General features: G+C 39.8%; 1 protein-coding gene across 3 annotated transcripts in view; it reads right to left on the bottom strand.

Moving 5' to 3' along the window:
* The window catches only part of LOC127650784 (gamma-aminobutyric acid type B receptor subunit 1-like), a 200,860-nt gene that overhangs the window by 20,009 nt on the left and 158,059 nt on the right, over positions 1-22,792 (bottom strand). For all 3 annotated transcript variants that reach the window (XM_052136422.1, XM_052136421.1, XM_052136420.1), the window contains 4 exons: positions 20,134-20,211; positions 6,432-6,582; positions 2,276-2,408; positions 1,562-1,678 (listed from right to left, as the gene is read on the bottom strand). In XM_052136422.1, coding sequence (XP_051992382.1) covers positions 1,562-1,678; positions 2,276-2,408; positions 6,432-6,582; positions 20,134-20,211 — 479 coding nt within the window. The remainder of the gene's footprint in view (positions 1-1,561; positions 1,679-2,275; positions 2,409-6,431; positions 6,583-20,133; positions 20,212-22,792) is intronic.

The following is a 22,792-nucleotide window of genomic DNA, read 5'->3' as shown; positions in this document are numbered from 1 at the left end:
CTGCCTGGACCCCAAATCCCAACAGAGTACATGCGAGAAGTGATACGAAATACGAAATCAAATGCATGATCACATGTTATGCGTTTCAGAGTATGATGTGTATGTTTGTAATCATATATTTTATTGGTTACAATATGAAAAAGTACCTCCTACTGAAAAATCTACCTATTTGTTTAACTGACTGTCCAAGAGAATTGGCAATTTCTCTCCAACTCTTCTCTTTCTCCACCCGGTTGTGGTACAGTTCAGAGGAAACATCAAATCTGGTGCTCCTGTCAATGTTCCACAAATTTTTCCTCCATTCCTTCGGTCCAATATGACTTTCTCGATACCGCAGCGAGTTGCAGGTACATCAGAATTTCACATTGCACGATTTGGAATCACCGACTGGTCCAGATATTTAACATTCTAAATATCTCGCTGACATCAGCAACGCGTCGGTGATTCTCTCAGATCGCGTCTTTAATAATTCATACATTGCGATCATCGCTCATGGGAGTGAGCTCTGATTTGTCCACGATTTTGGGCTTTTGTCGGCGATCACCACAATACTGTCAGCGAGCGAAAATCAGGCTTAAAATCGTGTTTGTTTGCCATGACGATGTAGTCAACAAATGCTAAAACTACTGTAAAAATTACAATTTAAATAACTTTACAGCTCAAATAATACACAAGTTTTAACAAAAGAATAAATGAAAGTGCTTTAATAAAATTATAAGCTTCACATTTCTGCCTTTAAACCCTCCAAAAATTGGCCCCGTTTACTTCCATTGTAAGTGCCTCAATGTAACCTTGATTGTAATTTTTTCAAAGAAAAGAAAGGACAAGTCTAAATAAATATTTGTGGTAATCAATATTATGCCACAAATGCAGTTGATTGCACTTAACTTGTAATACATTTACATTTATGCATTTGGCAGACGCTATTATCCAAAGTGACTTACAGTGCACTTATTACAGGGACAATACCCCTGGAGCAACCTGGAGTTAAGTGCCTTGCTCAAGGGCCCAATGGTGGTGGCTGTGGGGCTTGAACAAACGTCCTTCTGATTACCAGCTTACCAGTTATGTGCTTTAGACCACTACAAAAGTAAACAAATGGAACCTTAATGTAAAGTGTTACCCAAGTCTTAATATTGTATCACAAGTCTGCTTCTCAAGTATATGTACCATCTTTTAAGGATGTTTAGATAAAACAGTTAAAACAGGAGTGAGAGAGTTTATAGTGATTGAGTGACTGCTGGCTCATGATGTTGTATGGAGGACTCATTGAGATGGCTGTATGATAAATGTGTTGTTTAAAGATGCTCAAGGGCACTGGGGGACCCATCTCTACAAGGTCAGACAGAGAGACGGAGGCAAAGCCAGAGATTGAGATAACACCATAACAGAAAGGTAAACAAGATATATACCTTATATTTTAAGCACAGTAATTCCATCATTCCAAAGGTGTTCTAGAGTTCTAGAACTAAATTGTAATGAGGCTTTAGAGGGACAGATAGTTTGTCTTGAAACACCACCAATTATCCTCAAATACACACAACAAATCTTCTCTACTCACTTTTCTCTTATCTTTCTTCTCATCCTTCTTTGTGAACACAGTGTGGACCCACCAAATCTTTGTAAACATACTGCCATAAGCCAAACTGAAGCCAAGTCCAAGTAGCCACAAACGGAACTAGAAAATATAAAAAGCAGTTCAACCAATATTTCATATTGTATTAATATATTGAAGCAGTCATGTCATGAATTTTAATTTCCCTTAATGTTTTTAAATAAATGTATTGGCCCACCCAGTCACTGTGAAGTAGAGAAAGCAGGATATAAATTGATATTCCTAAACACCAAACAATAAAGAACCAAAAATTCTGGCTCCCTGAATAAAAAATTGTCACAACGTAATGCAGGCTTTGCAAATAGGCTGTTATTAAAGGAAGGGGTAGCACAAACTATACTGAAACCGACAGCAAACCTGCAGCTGCTGAGTTGGTGTTTGTTTCAGAGCATTTACAGAGAGCATTTACTTAGAAGTCTTAAAGGCTCAGTAAAAAGAGTTAGAAAAGGAAATTGCCATTAAAACTAATTATACCACTTTTTTGGTGCAAGAAACTTTGACTAACATTGTCAGTGTGCCTCAGGAAAATAAATAAAATACTAAAATGACTCCTTAAAGCCTTTCTAAAGAACAGTGAAAGAGTAGGTTTCATATGCTCACTACTATAATTAACCTACATAAATGACAAAACTACATTTCACAGAATGCCTGACTACTTACCTGACATACCACAGGAAACTGGGCGTTTCGTACATGTAGTCCATCAATTCCCAGAGGAAAAACAGCAGCCAGGGCCATCATACAGCCCACTGCAGTCATGTTATTCAGGTATGGCTGAGAGTTTTGAATGTATCTTCAACATATAGACATACATATTGCTGAATTAGCAAAACACATAGTTTATGTTTCAGTTTGTACGTGCATTCATGTTCAAACAGCAGGTTCATGCATGGAACACTGATGCTTATATTTGCAGGTACACAGGTACTGTAGCAGTGCAATGGTACTGTGATGTTTACAATGCTACTAAATGATTACCATACCATACATATGTACCTTCGAGTATTTCACAAAACATGGTACTCCAAGGCAGTGTTATTATTGTTAAATCAAATTAAATGTTAACACTTTACAATAAGGTTCCATTCGTTAACATTAGCTAACTATGTAAAGCCTGACATATGAAAGAATTGTCCGAAAATTAAATCTATATATTTTTTTACATTAAACCATTCCACAAACTATCAAATAAATCGTAAAAAAAAATTTATATATATATTTTTTATTTTTTTATTTTATTTTATGTATCATATTTGATACAATAGGCTTTAAAGGCCATTATTCTCCTGAAGCCCAGCAATTCTTTTTTGTATAGCACATTTGTTATTTAAGGTTTTCTAAGGCCATACATGCTACAGTGGTAAATCTTGGGGTTTTATCAGAAGACTCCCTGGGCATTTCAGAGATACCAAATGTTTGAGAGTTTGGCCACGACAACTTCCTCTCCTTGGTCTGTAGATATGGATTAAAATGTATCACAGTTCAATTCAGCACATGAAATGCAATTTTAATAAAATATTAATTTTTTCAATAAACAATTTTTATGTATTTTATGAACCAAACACTATATTGGCATTTAAAAAAAGGGAAATTGTAAACCTTTTTTCACTGGGTCAGTGGTAAATTACATAATAATAGCTTGCAATGTAAAATAATGAGATCTTTATGATGACAGATCAGGGTGCATATATGAAAATACACATAAATATTAGTTTAAATATATCTTTAAATATATCTTATAAAATGTACATGCCAGAATTTTCAAAGCTCTGTGATTTTTTTTAATTGATTTTTTTTAGTGGCCGTGTGAATGTAATGTAATAGTGATTGAGAGATATACCTCAAAAGCACATTGTATCATATTTAATACATGTAATTTCATCATAGTTTTTCAATAAAATAATATTCAAAAAATAAAAAAGTTGCTTATAAGCAAAAAGTTTCTTATATTCAGCAAATACTGATTTTAAAATATCAGTCACAATAAAAATCATTACTGTCAATAAAAAGTTATAATAGACAAAGCAAGCATGAAAAAAACCCCGCCACGCTGTTTCTCTCAGATGCAGCTGAAATTTTATCGAAGCACAACATTTCAAGAAGAATTATCCATAATTTTAGAGAAGTAGCTGTATTAAAGGAGCTTCAGATGTTTGTGCCTCTCATCTGTGTTTATATCAGACACACTGAGGAAGATCCGTGAAGTTATCGTGCTCGTGAATGTTTTCAGTGGTTTTCAGGGCAGCGGTTGATTGACAGGTGAGGGGTGGAGCTTCACTGCTGTACAGGACGCATTCAGGACGGATTAGCGTTTACACCTTAAATGCAATGTGGTCACATGCGATTTTTTTTGTCTACGCTCGTATGTAGTTTTTGTGATCTATTCACAACATTTTTATAATCAGCGCTTACCACATGTGATCAATAACCAAAAACACATATTAATACTAGGTATAAACCGGGTCTAAGATAAAAAAACTGAAACACACACACTAAAGTCTGAATCAAAGGTGGGTAGTAACAATTGTTACATTTACTTTAGTAACTTTATGGAAAAAAAATTATTTTATAAGTATGTTTTATGGTGGGTAATTTTCACTCTTACTCATGTAGATTTCTGATAATAAAAAAAACAACTTTTACTTAATTACAATGGGTAGCGTTCCTGTCGTTACATTAGTGGTATTAATTGAATAAGTGTTAATAAATGCGCAACTTGTTGACATTTTTGAGCGGGACTTCACAGCTGCAATATCTCTCACTCGAGTTGCGTTCAACACTACAGCAGCAAATGTGCAAAACAAACATTTCTATACTCCACACAATGCCTTCATTTTACACCAAGACAAGGATATAATTCAAGATAAAAACTGCAGCTCCAACTTAAGAAAACACAAAGAGATTGTGACAATGTGGGCTTGTCTGTGTCATGGTGATGCTCATTCATTTTCAGCATGAATCTATAAATGTGAGCTCTTATGACCTCAGTCCTTAAGTTTGAATTTTTATATCAGCTGTAACATATCTACTGTTTAAATCCTTGTAAACATCCACGTTAAGTACAAATATTTTTAACCTGACGATCGCGATTGTGAGCATTTCTGCACGTGCAAGGTTGGCGCGTGCACAGCGTTCGACAGATGTGGACAGCTTTGTCTAATGAAAACAAGCTTCCAAACACAGAGAAAAGGCCCAATTCACCCTTAGTGAACAGAACTAATAATCAAAATTATTTAGACACTGACCATGCTGGACCGTCACTGACCTACATTCACGCAGGACGTAAAAAGCTGTGAAATAATGACTTCAGTGTATAATTAAACATTATATATATATTTAACTTGGGACAGTGTGACATTGTTCATGTTTTTCACCATAATAATTATTAGGAAAGATTTCCAAACTTCTCTTCTAATTGACAGATTCATCCAAATCTGAGAAGCATCCTTAAAGTGATAGTTCAGCCTTTAATTTATATTTTGTCATCATTTCCCGCCCTCATGTTCTTTTAACTCCATGAAACTTTCTGTATTCTTTGGAACACAAAAGATGTTAGTATGAACATTCCCTTTCAAAATATGGAGGAGGATAAAACATGCAGTGAAAGTAAATGATGATTAAGGTTAGCATAGAAAATGTTTTCCAAATAGAAAATTCTTGCATCATTTACTCACCATCATGCCATCCCAGATGTGTTTTTCCTTCTTCTACTGAACACAAAGACTTTTAAAAAAATATCTCAGCTCTGTTTAGTTTAGTACTAAGGAATGCAAGTGAATCTGGTACCAACCATGTCTTTGAGAGATCATGATAAGCACGAAGAAGCAGACAGCATTAAACTTGGACATCTTCTAAATTGAGATTCTAGTTTCAATCTATGTACTTGACAGGAAGGGAATTAATGATAAAGTGTAGGGTGAGAAACAGATCAATATCTTTTCTCACCAATCATTATTCTGAAAATCACTGAGTCGTATTCATTACTTTTATGCTGCCTCTATGTGGTTTTTGGAGCTTCAAAGTATTGGTCACTTTCAATTGCTTTGTGAGGACAAACTGTGCTGAGATATTCTTCTAAAAATCATAATTTGTGTTCTGCAGAAAAAAGGAAGTCATACACATCTGGGATGGTATAAGGGTGAGAAAATGAGAGCATTTACATTTTTTGGTGAACTTCCATTTAATTTTATGCTTGGAAGAAAGAAGTCATATGGGTTTGGAACAACATGGTGGTGAATGATGATAATTTCCATTATTAACAACAATAATATTAATAGTATTATTATTAAACATCATTCTGTAATGCATGTTAATTGTGAATCATGTACAGGAATATAGGAGAGTAAACATCCATTACATTATATGTGAAAGTAACTAGTTACTCAATACTTGAGTATTCTTTTTATTGGACACTTTCTTACTTTTACTCAAAGTAATTTTTAACATTATTACTTGTATTTCTACTTGAGTCATTTTTAAAAAAAGTTATTGTACTTTTACTTGAGAAAAGTTTTTAGATACTCTACCCACCTTTGGTCTGAATATGCTTAAAATGGTGACACTGGTGTATTAAAACGTGTGCCATGCTATTGCTATTCTTGATGCATTTATCACACTTGATATGCCTGTTTGAAACCGGCATGCCTCTGTGCAAACAGAATGCATAAATGTGTGAATCTGAGCCTTGGAAACACCAGCAAATTGCATGCAAGTAACACTGTGTCCTCTACACTAAAGTCACGCATGGACACACAATAGAAACGTGCACACAGCCATGAAAGCAGACACATGAATACATGTTCCCATCTAAACGTACCTGATGTTGCTGTTGTAAATGTTAAAGGTGAGACAAACGATCCCCATTAAAATGCCAAAGCCGGCGAATACTGACACGGAAACGAAGAGTTTTTGTGACAGGTATCTGAACTTTTGAATGACCACCGTCTGATCAGCAGGAGGACCAGAACCTATGGAGAGAGAGAGAGAGAGAGAGAGAGAGAGAGAGAGAGAGAGAGAGAGAGAGAGAGACAGAGAAAGTAAAAAAACAACTTCTAATTCAGCTCTGCCTAAGCCTCAGTCTGTACCTCATCAATGGCAGGGTGAGAGGGGAATCTACACATACAGTTCAATTCATGGTTGATTACATGATCAAAGATTAAGAGAGAGACTATTCTCTTTAAAAGCATTAACAGTCAAACCACTATCACTACTATCAGATCACAGTCAAATTACAGTGTATCTAAAAAGGACAAAAAAATATAACATGCATCCAAGAAACCAGTAAGCTGTATAACATTTGAAAGAATTTCAGATTAGACCAAAGCTGCACTGAAAAATAACTGACAGCAAATAGCCACCTCACAATGTTTTCAACTGTAGATAACTTTACAGAAACCATTTATTCTCACAATGGAGAAGGTGTGAATCTGGCTGTAGAAAATACAGACAACCAGATTTGCAGATTTCCACCTTCGTTATGGTAAAGAACGTTAAAAATAAACTCAGAAACAAGACAGAGCAGTACATCTAAAATCAGCTAAAAAAATTAAGATCTAAATATTCAAAGTTTCTGGATCATTTGGAATATCCTAAATAAAAAGCATTATGAAAAATAGATACCTAGAATAATCACTTTTAACAACTTTATGGATGAATACAGAACAAACCCAAATATATAAAAAAATTAACCATATGAAATCCACAACTGGCAAGTACCAAAAAAAGAATTATTGATAAAAAACAGACTCTACCATCCAAAAAGGCAAGTGGATCAGATTTAATTCTAAACAAAATACTCAAAAAAATACAAACCACAAATTTAAAGTGGCCATATTAAAACACTAAAAGTGTTGGTAATTTCCCTGACATCTGGAATAAAGGACTCAAAACGTCCAAATTCAAGAGTGGACCCAAACAACTACAAGGCATCTGTTTAAGCACTAATTAAGTTGTTTTGTAGTATCATCAACACAAGACTCACACACTTCCTTACAGACCACTATGTCTTAAGCAAAAGTCCAATTGGATTCTTGCCAAATTATAGAACATCAGACCATATCTTCACCCTACATACCCCGATTGACATATAGACCAACCAAAACAAAACCAAAATATTTGCTTGCTTTGTAGATTTCCAGAAGGCCTTTGATACAATTTGGCATGAAGGTCTAAACTTATAGAAACGGGTATTGGGGAAAAACATACAACATACAAAAATTGTAAATAAACAAATATAATTCGTCAACCAAGGGCGGAGTGTGAGAATGGGCTGCCCTCTATCACCCGCCCTCTTCAATATTTATATTAATGAATTGGCAAAACAGCTAGAACAATCAGCAGCACCTGGCCTCACAATGTATGACTCCAACAGAAAGTTCCTGCTGTTTGCAGATGACCTGGTCCTGCTGTCTCCCACAGAAGAGGGTCTACAGCAGAACCTAGACATCCTGCTCAATTTCTGACAGACCTGATACATGACTAATAACCCAATCAAAACTAAAACACTAACATTCCATAATTTCCAAATTTTGGAAAGATCTAAAAATTTGTAACCCCAACTCTTATAATTTTAAAGCCCTTAAAAACCATGTAATGAATATTGAAAAAAGCCCCCTCCTTCAGATGTTCCTCAGGCTACAAAAAAAGACTAATGCTACTAACACCAGTCAGCCTCAGGACACTGACACCCTCATCAAAAAATGTGCTCTAACAGATTTATCAAAGCATAAAAAGAAAATTATCTGACTTACTGGTCTGAAACAACACAAAAACAAAGTAAACTTGAATGTTATTTGGCCCTAAACAGAGAATAAACAATAGGCACATTGAAAGACTGCAAATAAAGAAAAGCAATGACACGGTACAGCTACACTGGCTATAGAGACAGGAAGAGATCTACAGAACTGGGGTCCCAGAGAGAGCAGGATATGCAAACAACACACACACACACACACACACACACACACACACACACACACACACACACACACACACACAAACACACAAAGAATTCTACATAGTCATTTAATAATTTGTCATCTAAAAAATCAGTTACAGAATTTAATTATTTTAAACATTGCAAATGCTTTGGCAATACACTGTAATGTCTGTCATGCCAATTAGGCACATTGGAATTGAATTGAATTGAATTGAGATAGATAGATAGATAGATAGATAGATAGATAGATAGATAGATAGATAGATAGATAGATAGATAGATAGATAGATAGATAGAGAGAGAGAGATAGATAGATAGATAGATAGATAGAGAGAGAGAGAGAGAGAGAGAGAGAGCGAGAGAGTGTGTGAGAGAGATATTTAAAGAATTTCAACACATCCCTTATATTAATGACGTTAGTACAGTCATAAATCTCTTCATGGCACAAGCAAATAGGTCCTGTGACACTTCCATTGTAAATGCCTCACTGTAACCTCCATTGTTTTTTTCATAAGCCAGTTGCATGTCTGAAACCCTCCTCCTACCCAGCACCACCTGTCTAGATCTGCTTCAACAGCAGCATAAGCAGAAGACCAAACATACTGACTTGTCATTTCCATTATAATACTTAATTAGGTCAAGTTCATTTTAAGTTTTAATGACAGCATTGCACTTACAATGAAAGTTTATAGGGCAAGAAATAGCACGTTTAAGCGACATAATGTAACAAAGCGTACTGAATTTTCCGGAAATAAAGTCGCACCTGGCTATAAATCGCACCAGGTCAAAATCACGTTGTTGAGAAAGAAAAAAACACATATACACATATAAGTTGCATCTCTGTATATGTCGCACTGGCAGGCATTAGTACCCGGGAGCAGCCACCCAACTGCCCTTCACTGGTTCAGATGTCAAACGTGCTCCGTGAAGATTACAGTTCCTCAGAATCAACACATCGTTTCACAGTGTTTTTGGGCTTGTTTTAAACGGGTGAATTTTCGTGGAATCGTGTCACTTTACCTCTCTCTCTGCCTCTCTCCTTCACACTCTTTCTCTCTCTCTCTCTCTCGATAAACAGATGAGAGAGTTTGATAGCGATCAAATTTCACATTTCTACCACTAAAGCCTGTGAACCTATACCATCGCAGATGGTCCAGACGGGTAATCAACTGCCCAACCGGCAACAGCAAAGGACAACAGGGCGCATTGTGGTCAGATCCCTTCAAAGGGTGGGCTGCACACAAAATATACACTTGCATTGCATTCTTTTCCTGTCACAAATTGGTTGGGGACCCAACAGAGCTATCTTTCACAAGAGCTGATTTTGCTTTATAAAGTCCATCCCCTCGAACTCGAAACCACTTCTATTGGCCATGCAGTCCCAGCAGAACCCCTCACCAGAGCATCTGATAAGCGCTGCAACTGTCAATCTTAATTAGAGCTTCATGTAAGGCTATCTCCCTCGTGGATCTCTGTGATATTGATTAAAGGAGAGCAGGAGATCGATCTGAATGCAACCGCTCAGGGCCGGAGACGGACAATAGAAGAATTCTGGATTGCTGGGAAAACAGCAAGTAGCTGTGCCAATCTTAAGTAAAATAGATAGACTCAGAATATGTGATATGGCACGACACATGGGTTTAAGTGGTTTGTGGAAATAGAAAGTGGTTGCTATGGTGTTTCAGGTCAGGATGTTAATGTTGCAGTGTTGCTATGGTGTTAAAATTAACTTGAGATCTGTGCCGAGGGGTGATGTGTGCTTTGATGGAGTGCATTTATTTGCAGCTCATTGTTTTAATTCATTAATGCAATTCACGGAAATTAGCAGTCAAATCGGGTGACTATTGCACAAAGTAGATAAATTAAAGGGAAAGTTCACCCCAAAATGAAAATTTTGTGATCAATTACTCACTTTCATGTTGTTTCAAACTCATTTTGCAAAAAATTTGCCTAAATGCAGAATTTTAGGGACTGATAGCCTCAGCCATCATTCAATGTCATTTGATCTTTTTTTATACCATGCAAGTGAATGGTGTCTGAAGCGGAACATTCAGCCAAACATCTCCTTTTGTGTTCCATGGAAAAATAGAAAGTCATAAAATGGTGTTTGCAACACTGCAAAATTAATAAATAAATAAATCTCACTGTGACAAGGAGGAGGGCTAATCAGTCGAGGAGAGGGATAAAGCCGATAAGGATGCAGCAGTTTAGGAGAGAAAGAGAGCCACACGCAGCTGCCGTGTGTGTTTATGTTTGTGACTTTTTAAGTTTTCATTAAACTTCATTTTGATTATTCATCCGGTTCCCCCCTCCTTCTTGCCCATTTTAAACCTTATTACACTTACCGAGCATTTTTGTCTTATTTTCATGTAAAATATACACTCACGAGCACTTTATTATGTATATCTGTACACTTACTTATTCATGCGTTTGTCTTATCAGCCAAAAGTCTGGCAGCAGTGCATGATTTTTGGTGCCAGATGGGCTGTACTTAATTTCCTCTATTAAGAATTGATTGAATGGTCTTTATGGCTTGGTGACATCAGCTAAAAAGGAAAGTCGAGTCAATTGTGCTGCAAGTTAGTGTAATATACAAAATATTTTTATTTTTGAAAAACGTGCACTAGTGAAACATTTACAATAAGAGAAACATATTAAGAAATTAAACAGGGTCAATTTAGATTTTTATGTTGACATCAAAGCAATTTTAGTCAAAATGTAACTGTGTGTGTGTGTTTGTATGTATTACGAGTGTACATGCTGTGTGTGTTAATCTAAACCTGTAAGCGTAAGACTAGGAACAAGTATTAAGAGAGTATATTGGGTCTATTTTGATTTCAGATTGGCTTCAAATCAATTTTGGTTGGCAATGCGAGTTTGTGTGTTGGTTTAACAAGTGTTCATATTGTAAACATCTGAGTGTGTGTTTGTCTAATGGGCCAGAGAACTCATGACGTTTATTACTTCTCCCTGTCCTTGATGGTGGAATCGGGAAAGTATGTTGCCATGGCAACCAAGACCCATAATGGTTGCTACAGGGAACAAGGCACCGATGCAGTGGTTGTCAGGAGCGACCAGGGAGAGTGAGAGAGAATGAGCAAGGCCAGAGAAGTGGATGGGTAAAAGCGAGAGACAATGCAATGGAAAATAAAGTGTAAAAAAATTATCCCATTCAACAGGAAGATGAAGGGAGGTAATCTTCACTTTGCAGAGGGTATGAGACGTAAAAAGGGGTGGGGGGAAGTGCTAAGGCTATCCCAGTTGAATTAAACTGAGCGATCGGTCAACATGTGGTGTCCAATCTGTAGCAAAGTCACCCTCTCCTTCAACAGGCCTTATTTCAGCACGTAACACCGCTGATAATTTTTAGCCCTGCATCATTGCTGTCTCCTGGAATACTCTGTCCAGGAGTGTCGATGACAATGGGGACAAGGTGAAAAGGTTGGGTTGTGATGGGTAGCATCTGTGCGTGTGTGTGTGTGTCCAGATAGCACAGTCTCACTAGTGGCTCAAGCAACATATTAAGGGTCATCATTCCCCATGTATCAAAGGCGTTGGCTGCTGACAGGCTCTTTCGTGATGTTAGTTTTGATGATTTTGCATTCTTGTTTACAACATCACGACCAAGCAGGCATGATGACTCAATGTCATAAGGTATTGGGGAAGCTACTTTAACAATGTAGCTTGTCAACTGACAAAATACTCATAGTTTAAACTAGTTAAACTATGTAGGGTGAAGGTACTCTTTTGAAAAAGTAGTTTGCTAAACAACAAGCTACAACTACATTGAAGTTGGGTGAGGTGAAATACCTTTCTAAATATATTGTACAAAAACATTAACGAGGATCTCAATTAGGGTGACATTTGATATAGGGGTGGGTAAAAATATAGATTTTCAGATTAATCTCGATCTTCATTTGAACGATCTCGATCTCAATTCTTAAATTTCAAGATTGATCTTTTACTTTTTACTCAATCCTCCACTACAATGAGAGGAAATCACTCGCATTTGCAATCTAATTTTCACTATGCGACTAAAGTGAATATATCTGGCAACTGGCTGGTAAATGTTCATATTTCACTAACCAGTAATTGTGTAGTATAGTGGTGGATAAAGTTGTTCGTAATGTGTTTTCAAAGGCGAGATCCACTCAACCCATTTGTCATTGAATAATATCTCTTTTAATACCCTTTCTGTTCTTTACAGTCAGTTGTTGATTAAAAACAACTACAAAAAAAAAACATTTAATTATAATCATGCATCGCACAGATGAGGTAAAGTCATTCAAGCCTCTCTAGTTAACATGCGCTCATTTAAAGGTGCATTATACAGAAATGCGGGTTATGTTAAATTGACAGTTTAGTGCACGTTCAACAAATCAATGTAAATACTTTTGAATTGATTGATTGAATACATTGATTTGTTCATTTTTATAAAGCCCAAATGTGACCAAAACGATGAAAAAGAAATAAAATATAATTAGTAAAACGTATATTTTCCTTATGTACCTAGTTAAAAGGTCCCCTGTATAATTAACAGCATTAGCTGGGAGATATTTTTTTTCATGAGTAAGCAAAAGGAACATTATAAGTTAAATATATCCATATGAATCGATATTGAATCAAATCTAAATCAGAATCGAATCGAGAGCTTGTGAATCGATAATCACCATCAATACAACTAGTAAACATCTTAATTAAACTGAGTCGAAAACATAGAGATGAACAGCAGCATTTAATCAAATGCCATCAAATGTTTAATGTTTTTAATTTTTTTTATTATTGTATTAAATATTTTGTCATTATTTCTATGTATTTTTTGTATATATTTATGTACTGCATATTATATACTCTATATAAAACACAGCACATAGACTAGACGAGACGTTGTGTCGAAGAAGTGACACTAGGGGTCGCTCTTGAGCGCCGAATATGCCTCTGATCCATGAAAAAAGGCCAATGAGAATTAGGCAGACAGTATTTGCATACCCCGCCCCCGGACATACGGGTATAAAAGCGGATAAATAAGTCGAGTTCATTCAGTAGTTTTCTGAGGAGCCGGAAATGGTACGGCCACAACAGTGGCTCGGCTCAGCGACGTGGACGGGAGGACACAACGTCTCGTTCCCTCCATCAGGGAATGGAGGTTACATACGTAACCTAGACGTTCCCCGACATTGTATCGAAGAAGCGACACTAGGGGTCCAATTTAAATCACGCATGTGCTGGGCCGTGTACATGTACTGCTGACAAAAGAACGGGCAAGTATTTCACGTGCAAAGGCGACCAGTTGTGTCAGACTGCAAGTACCCTTCCCCAATGCCCCATAAAAGTCGTCGGAATCCTTTTGGTTGCCCTAACAGGGGAACAAGGCGACGCTTGCCAACCTGGGAACGGGCCGAGCCTAGCCGGGCCTCTTTTCTCTCTATGTTTCTCGCATAGAGCCAAATGGCTAGCGCCCTTACAGGCATCGTGGGAATGGGTTCTTACCCAGTTTCCTATTCTTTCAGGGGGAAAAGACCCTGCGGAGACCACACCTGCCCAGGAAGGGGGAGGTAAAGTGGCGAAATACATCACATGGGCCACTCAGGTCACATGTGGATAAATGGCATGGTGGTAGAGCCAGCCTCAAGGAGGGGGGAGTTGCTACAACACGGTGAGCGGGGGGCAGATGGAACTGCCTAAGGGAGACGCGGATCCACTTGTAAGGGGACCGTACTGCGGAAAATATTCACAGGAGGAGTCCACGCAGAAGACCCGACCTGTGGAGCACCTATTCCAGTACAGGCTAGATTCGAATACCCGCAGTGGATTGGGTCGGCGAATTCCTCCACTGAATTGCGGACCCACAGGGCTAGGGAGGTGTTATCCAGGGATTTGATATGTACGGGATCTCCTGGGAGAGAAAGCACACAGTTTTAGGAGATAGGGAAAGGGCGCTAGGTGCAAGCGATCCACCCGGCCAGACCGTCAGCGTGTTACCGAGTTCTACCAGCTCGTACCTGAGAAAACACAGGACGATACTGACTCAACCCTGAGATTGTAAAATCTCGCAAATGTATTATGTGTTGACCAACCTGCTGCTCTACATATGTCTGCCAGGGAGGTGCCTCTGGCTAGTGCCCACGAGGATGCAACACTCCTTGTTGAGTGCGCTCGGACACGCAAGGGGGGGCACGGCCTGGGAGCGATAGGCCAATGAAATGGCGTCCACCACCCAGTGGGAAGCCTCTGTTTGGAGACAGCGTTCCCTTTCCGCTTTCCACCAAAGTAGACAAAGAGCTGCTCAGAACGTCTAAAGCTCTGCATGCGGTCCAAGTAGGTACATAAAGCACCGGACACAGTAATGAAGGGGCTGGGTCTGCCTCCTCCTGGGGCAGCGCTTGCAGGTTCACTACCTGGTCTCTGAAGGGCATGGTAGGAACCTTGGGCACGTAGCCTGGTCGCGGTCTTAGGATCACATGTGTGTCTGAAGGACCGAACTCCAGGCAAGTGTCACTTACAGAGAATGCTTGCAGGTTCCCCGACCCTCTTGATGGAGGCGAGTGCGATCAGCAGGGCAGTCTTTAGAGAGAGGGCCCTCAGTCCAACTGATTCTAGCGGCTCGAAGGGGGGTCTCTGAAGGGCCGTGAGGACTACTGAGAGATCCCAGGAGGGGAACAGGCTTGGCCCGGGAAGGATTTAACCTCTGGGCGCCTCTTAGGAACCTGATGATTAAGTCGTGCTTGCCCACAGACTTGCCATCTACTGCGCGTGGTGGGCCGCGATAGCAGCAACATACACCTTCAAGGTGGAAGGGGACAGCCTCCCCTCCAACCTCTCCTGCAGGAATAAGAGCACTGACCTAACTGCACACCTCTGTGGGTCTTCAGCCCGGGAAGAACACCAATTCGCGAACAAGCGCTACTTCAGGGCATAAAGTTGCCTGGTAGAAGGGGCTCTGGCTTGGCTGATCGTGTCTACGACGGCAGGTGGTAGACCAGCTAGATCTTCTGAGTCCTGTCCAGGGGCCAGACGTGGAGGTTCCAGAGGTCTGGGTGTGGGTGCCAGAGCGTGCCCTGTACCTGAGAAAGAAGGTCTTTCCTCAGGGGAATTCGCCAGGGAGGGACTGTCGCAAGGAGTACGAGGTCCGTGAACCTGGCTCGAGTGGGCCAGTAGGGAGCCACTCCCTGTGACATGTGACTTGTTCCTCATCCTCCCTGACCTTGCACAGCACCTGTGCAAGAAGGCTCACTGGGGGAAATGCGTACTTGCGCAGCATCGAGGGCCAGCTGTGTGCCAGCGCGTCTGCCCAGAGGGGAGCCTCTGTTCAGGCATACCATAGCAGGCAGTGGGAGGTCTCTCGGGAGGCAAACAGGTCTTCCTGGGCCTTGCCGAATCATTCCCAAATCAGCTGGACCGACTGGGGGTGAAGCCTCCATTCTCCACCGGGCCAGCATTGTCATGATAGCGCAGTCGCTACCACATTGAGGTTGCCGGGGATGTGAGTGGCTAGCAGCGACATGAGTCATGAGACATGAGTCGCTGCTGACTCCAAAGAAGGAGACGACGGGTGAGTCGCGACATGTGGCGGGAGTGTACGCCACCGCGGTGGCGCTGTCTGATTTGATCAAGACGTGTTTGCCCTGAACTAGCGGGAGAAGGGGTATTGAGGAAGCGCACTTTGTCGGTCTCACGCATCTCGACCAAGTTCAACCACAGATGATGTTCCTGGACCACGAGTGTGGACATCGCCTGCCCGAGTGACTGCCCTGTGACCTTCATGGCTCTGAGGGCGAGGTCGGTCGCTGAGCACAGTTCCTGCAGCACGTCAGGATCAGGGCAACCCCCATGCAGATTTTTCAGTGCCTTGGCCTGGTGGACTCTCAGGAAGCGGCATGTCCAGTGGCGCTGTAGGCTTTGGCAGTCAATGAAGACGTTGTCCTACAGGCCTTGGAGGGGAGTACAGGGCGACCCCGCCAGGTGGTAGGGTTTTCGGGACACAGGTGGAGCGCAACAGCCCTGTCCACCTGGGGAATCGCCGTTGAGGGTAGCGAGAGCGGATGAGCCAGTAGCTTTGTGACGTGTGGAGAGGGGTGCCCTCCATGCAGACGTCAGCTCATCATACACCTCCGGGAAAAACGGGACCGGGAACGGCTGTGAGCAGTTTGGAGACACCAGGAACCAGTCATCCAACTGTGATGGCTGTGGGGAGGACGGAGGGTTCCAGTCCAGCCCCACACTGGCGGCGGCCCGGGCAAGCATATCGGACATCTGCTCGTCAGCCTTAGCCTGGGCATGCTACCCCGAAGGCAGCAGCCCAGGGGAGTCATCAGCGTCAGATGCCGCAATCTCCAATGCAGCGGTGAGTTCATCCACCTCGAACTCTAGAGGATAGGCAGGCTGGCTGTAAGGCGAGCCTCTCTTGCCTCGAGCATGAACGGGAGTCAACGAGCTTGCCGGGAGGTGGGTGGTCCAAGGGGGCATACCTGGCGGAGCTGCACCCGCTGCCGTCCCCAAATCACCTCCATCGCCAGCCGCATCGTCCTCAATCCCGTGGGAAGAAGGAGCAATGCGGGGGGCGGCTGGAGTGGCATGCTTTCTATTGAAAGCGAGCCGCAACCGCAACGTTGCCATGGTCATGCTCTCGCAGTGAGAGCACGAACCATCCACAAACGCTGCCACGGTGTGATCGCAACCCAGACACACGAGACAACGCCTGTGGCCATCTGAAGCGGAGAGCACTCTACCGCATCCAGGAACTACACAGGGGCGGAAAGGCTTCTTTATAAAGGCGCGTCCTGAAAAGGACGTTCAACGCCAGCTGTGTATTTGCTCTTTTAAAGTAAAATACACTTTCAGAGAAAATCACTCTTTTAAATAAACTCTTTTAGTTTTGTGCCATTGAAGCGCCCAGGGGCAAACTGCACTGCCATGCAGAGAAGAAGAAAGCCACTGAAGTGTGCCGTAGATCCAACAGCAGGCAAGCGTCAGAGGAACAGGAACGGGTATGTAATTTGCAGCTGACTGCATACACAACCATCGGCTCTGAAGAAAATTTCTGAATGAACTCGACGTATTTCCCCGCTTTTATACCCGTATGTCCGGGGGCGGGGTATGCAAATACTGTCTGCCTAATTCTCATTGGCCTTTTTTCATGGATCAGAGGCATATTCAGCACTCAAGAGCAGTGTTGGTCAAGTTACTTGGAAATAGTAATTAGTTACTGATTACTGATTACTTCTCCAAGTAAGTAATCCAGTTAATTTACTAATTACTTATTTCCAAAAAAGTAATTAGTTACTTTACTAAGTTACTTTTCAAAAACATGATCCACGACCTGAATACACTATAAAGCAATAGACCTTTCAGCCTAATTCTATCCTTTCTGCATATTCCATCATCTAAAATTGAATCAAATGAAACATTCTCTTTTTTAAAACTTGTTTTATTAGTTTCAATATTTTAACTTTATGCACATTACATCAAGCAAAAATGTAATTAAATGCAACAGTCTCAGACTTGAAGAAAATTGTTGAACATTTAAACCTATTTTCTGCACATTCCACCATATTTTAATGAAATAAAGTCGTCCTTCTGTTAACTTATATTTCTGCATATTCCAGCATATAAAATAAAAATATTTTTTGTAAAACCCTTCATTCGAATAGATGTAAATAAAATACAGCAATAAAATAATTAAAATGAAAGTATCTCCTGACTGTATTCCAAATTATTAACATTTACATCTTTTAATAGTAAAGTGCAGAGAAGAGTAAAAATAATTTTACCAAAACAGAAAATGCTGTTGCATGCCACATTTAGGCTGTTAGTCCAGTCTCATTTTATGGCTACCCTGACAAGGCCCTATGTTTTTTGGTTTCTTTCGGAGTGAAAGGTTCAGGGTTATTTTCAGTAAGTTTCACATTCCTGTGCCGGCTTGCTAGGTGCTTGCTCAGATTTGAGGTGGAATTTTTCGCTGTAGATAAAAGTTTTCTTCCCACGCAGAGTGTACAGCGGACGCTGATGTTTTTGTCACCTTTAACCGAGTCAAACTCAAAGTAATGTTGGTACTTCCAAGCATTAAACGCTGCATGAGAGCTGCATGCCTTTCAGAGTGGCTGCAGACTAAAACAGCAACTTACAGTCTGGTACGGTCAAGGGTTGCTGTTATAGCAATGACCTCTCAAGGGAAATATCATTGACAACTAATGCAGGAGTTAAAGGTACCAGATACTGCAAGCTGCCTGGGGTGTAAGACAATGGCTCTCCACATCAGCAATGTGGTGGGCTCTATTCCCAGTTGCAAGCTGGGTAAATATATGAAAATCAGGTTCCATGACAAGGCCCCAAGAACGGCTTGTGAAAATTGCAATTAGCGCATTTCGCAATGAAGACGTGCTACAGTTGCCATGGAGCTCACTGCTTCAATTAGTTTTTAATAAGCTAATAAGCAAGTTGAAAACAGAATAAGCCCACTGACAGCATGTCTGGGGAAATGTCAAGGCAGAGAAACGGTCATATAATGAGGGCGTTGATGTGGCATTCTACCGTCAATGTTAGAAACCACCAATCCAAAAGCTAAGACGATATTTTTCAAATCACAAGCCCCGTTTAGAGTCTACAAGGGTTTCAATCTCTAGTTCTCAAATAATTAGTTGCACGTCTGTTTTGATTGGTTCAAGAACAGCAGGTAAAATCAATGATAAATGCAAATAATAAAATGCAAGTAACCATATTCAGGCATTTTAGAGAGAAGCTAGCCAAATTAGGCACAGGCCAGTATGGACATGCCCTAATCCACGAAAAGAAATCAACAAAACTCTGCAAGGTATTAAAAAAAATAAAAAGATAAACACTAAAGATATTTTTCTTATGTACAATAAACAATTTTGGTACTATGTTGGGTCGCACTGGATGTCTAATGTAAAAATCTGGATCCTGAAGCAAAACTAGTGGAGAACCAGTGGTATACAAATCAATGGCAAAGACAATCTGTTGTGGCACACGGTGCCACCCATCATGACTGGACAATTCATACTCTTTCAGTCAAGGATAGAGCGTGCTGGGAGGCATCTGGAGAACGGCCTGGGCCAGTTCTCTTTTGTGTTGTTTTCAGCTGTCAGCTGGCATCTTCTCAATATGCCATCTCCTACACTGAGCATGAACTGGTTATCAAATATAATTAAAAAGATTAAATGAAACCATCACTCATTCTATATAGTGCACAATTTGTAGAAGTGCGCTTGCTCAATTTATGATTGGAATGAACTCCTGGAGGTTTTCTAACGCCATTCATTTGTCTTTCTTTGTTAAGCTATGCCAAGCTCCTGCAGCGCCTCTGCCCTCATGGACAGAATGCTAAACAGAATTTGACTGACTGATTGATTAATACCTTATAGCGGCCTGTCGTCTGTGCTTCTCGTTTTTTGTGGGGGGGGCTAGATTGTGTGGCTGTAACACTAGGATAGACGGAGAGAAATTGCAGGCGTGGGGCAAGAGTAATCATGTGAGAGATTGTGTGAGAGAACAGAGGAGAGTGCAACAGAAAGTGATAAACAAGAGCATGTATGGGAGATGAGTGAGACAAATGTGTACTCACCTATCCACCTGTCATTGCCATACCAAGAGAGATTGCCTTTAGTCATATCATAGTAACCAATCTTCTTGTAGCTTCCTCCTGCAAGGGGAAGAGAAAGAGAGATTGCAATTCAGAAACAGTTTGAAGGCAGCATAAAATGCCATTCACAAAGCATTTACTTCCATAGTCACATATTTCTATGTGAAACAGGATGTTTATTAAGCAATAAGAAACAAAAACCTTCTGCCTTGATTTTATCTATCAGCTTTTTGAGCGGGATGTGAAGCCTGAAGGTCAAGTTGACAGCATCTTACATATCCCAATGCCACATGGAAAAATCATCTTGGTTCAGAATTTTTTCAAATAAATGTTTTTCCATAGGGTGAAAATAAAAATCCCCAAAGAAAGAGATTTTTTTTTAAAACTTTGATTTGTAGCAAAACCGAATTTTAAAATCGGACAAAAATACAAAGGTACAGGACTGTTTATTTAATGTCTTTAATGAGGGAATTAACTATAATCCTGTTAAGCATTGCAAATAACTTATTCAAATTTAAAGAATGAAAAAATATCAAACTATTGATTTAAAGTTGTTTATAAGTATTAAATCAATATATTTTAAGTGATTGCCACATATTGAGATATACACAAATACATCAGTAGGGCTGGGCGATATATCGAATATTCATGATATAATCACAATAGTTTTGCTGATGATAAAAAATAAGCAATACCGTGAATATTGCGATGATTTTAATGTGCCTTTTATTTGGACATTAAGTTTCATATAGTTCATCAGTAGACTAATTTTACGATACTTAAGTGCTGTATAATTCATCAAAATAACATTAAAATGGTAATATGGTCACATGTGATTACAAGGGCGTAGATTTGGCTTGAACATTGGCATTGGGTTGCAGAGTGAAGCATTTACATGTTTCCATTGATCAGGGTATAAATAATGGGGGGGGGGGGGGGGTGTAACGGCTTGCGCAATTAAACTGGGCTTCACCTAATGCTTGGGACATAACAAACCTCATGTGACCCATTTGAATTCTACATGAATTAAAGCACTATGGAGCAAATGAACCATTTCAAACGGCAACAGCACTGACATTCTGAACAGCTCGATGATGGAAAGAGAATGTGCCCTACACTATGCACTGCACCAGCATCAATAACAAGACTTTTTACATCTGGACATCAACACACCCTTACTAACATTTATCATAAGTATATAAAATACAGTATAAATATAAAAGTGCATTATTGTATATATAAAATAGAATAAATATAAAAGTGGATGTCAATGAAAATGATTAAATCTGTGGGAATTATACCTTCAGTATTTTTAAATAGATTTTTATTTAATGCCTTTTAAATATTAAATCTACTTGGCTACAATTGTTGTTTGTATAGAATTAATGTTTCTCTGATTTTAAAACCCCCCAACATTTTAGCCATTCCAAAGCAAAAACATCTTTATCGAGATATCTTTTGAATATCATTGTCATGAACTCCATTTCCACAATCCACCCCGCTTCTTCCAGTTCCCACACTCGTTCCCAATCACCCGAATATTAGTTTCACCTGCACTGTTTTTGTTCCCTATTTATACCCTGCCTGTTTCAGCTTTGTTGGTTATTGCTTGTTTGTCACTCTGCTTTGCTAACTCCAGTGTTTTCGCTTGTATCTACCCGTTTGTTCTTTCTCGTGTTTTGTTTTGTGAACTTATCTCCTGGCTTTGACATTGCTTTCGTCTCAACTACGCTCCTCTGGATTTGCCCTCTGTATATTTACCAGTCTGTTATTAAACCTGTTTTCTGCAACTGAATCCGTTTCATCACAATCATCCATAGGCTGAAAATCATCGAGACATTATTTTTTTAGCCATATCGCCCAGCCCTATACATAAATAGTTTAAGAGTGTTTGGAGACCAAGTTGATTCCATCATTCTAGGTTGTGATCTGTGATGCTCTGATTGTTGGATATTTCTCATTAGGATCCATGGGTAGTGCAGTTTGGTAACTGAAAACTTTGCTTTGGCACACCTCAATAGGTGACAATATAAAGTATAGGAGTACAACACATATTGGCCAATGCAATAACCACAGTGTTAGGTAGTAATGGACTACATGTAATCTAGATTACTTAATCAAAAAACGCTGGGGGGAAAATCATGTTTACTGTTCAACGAAAGGAGTGTAATGTGGTGCTTAACACACTTAAAATGTATGATTTTCATCAAAACATGTAAGAAAAATGTAACAAGTAATTCAAAAATAATATTAAAGTAATCACTAGATTTTTTTTGTCTACTAGTGAACATTAACTATGAGACGTCAGCAAAAAATTATTATTTTCAGAGGAGGACCAAGTGATTAATTTTCGATGCAAAATTACAGACAAACCTTTATTTTACTTTGGAATATTATGCACAGTTCCTCAGTCCAAAGTCAGGAACATTTATTAAGAAAGAGACAAAATGAATAGAAATTTCACTACACTGTGTTGCAAATCAACACTGTAAGGCTGCATCAGATTTTGGGCAGCTTTTAGAGTCAAAACAACTCTTGGATTAAACAAACAGACTCAAAACAGAATCCAACATCAATCCTTATATTTCCAGCAAGCGTGTCAGCTGAGCTTTAAATGCGTACACACGACAGGGTCGCTCTC

The sequence above is a fragment of the Xyrauchen texanus genome, chromosome 10 (genome assembly GCF_025860055.1).
Source record: "Xyrauchen texanus isolate HMW12.3.18 chromosome 10, RBS_HiC_50CHRs, whole genome shotgun sequence".
Classification (NCBI taxonomy): Eukaryota; Metazoa; Chordata; class Actinopteri; order Cypriniformes; family Catostomidae; genus Xyrauchen; species Xyrauchen texanus.
Note: the sequence above shows the minus strand (reverse complement) of the source record. Positions and strands in the feature narration are given on the sequence as shown.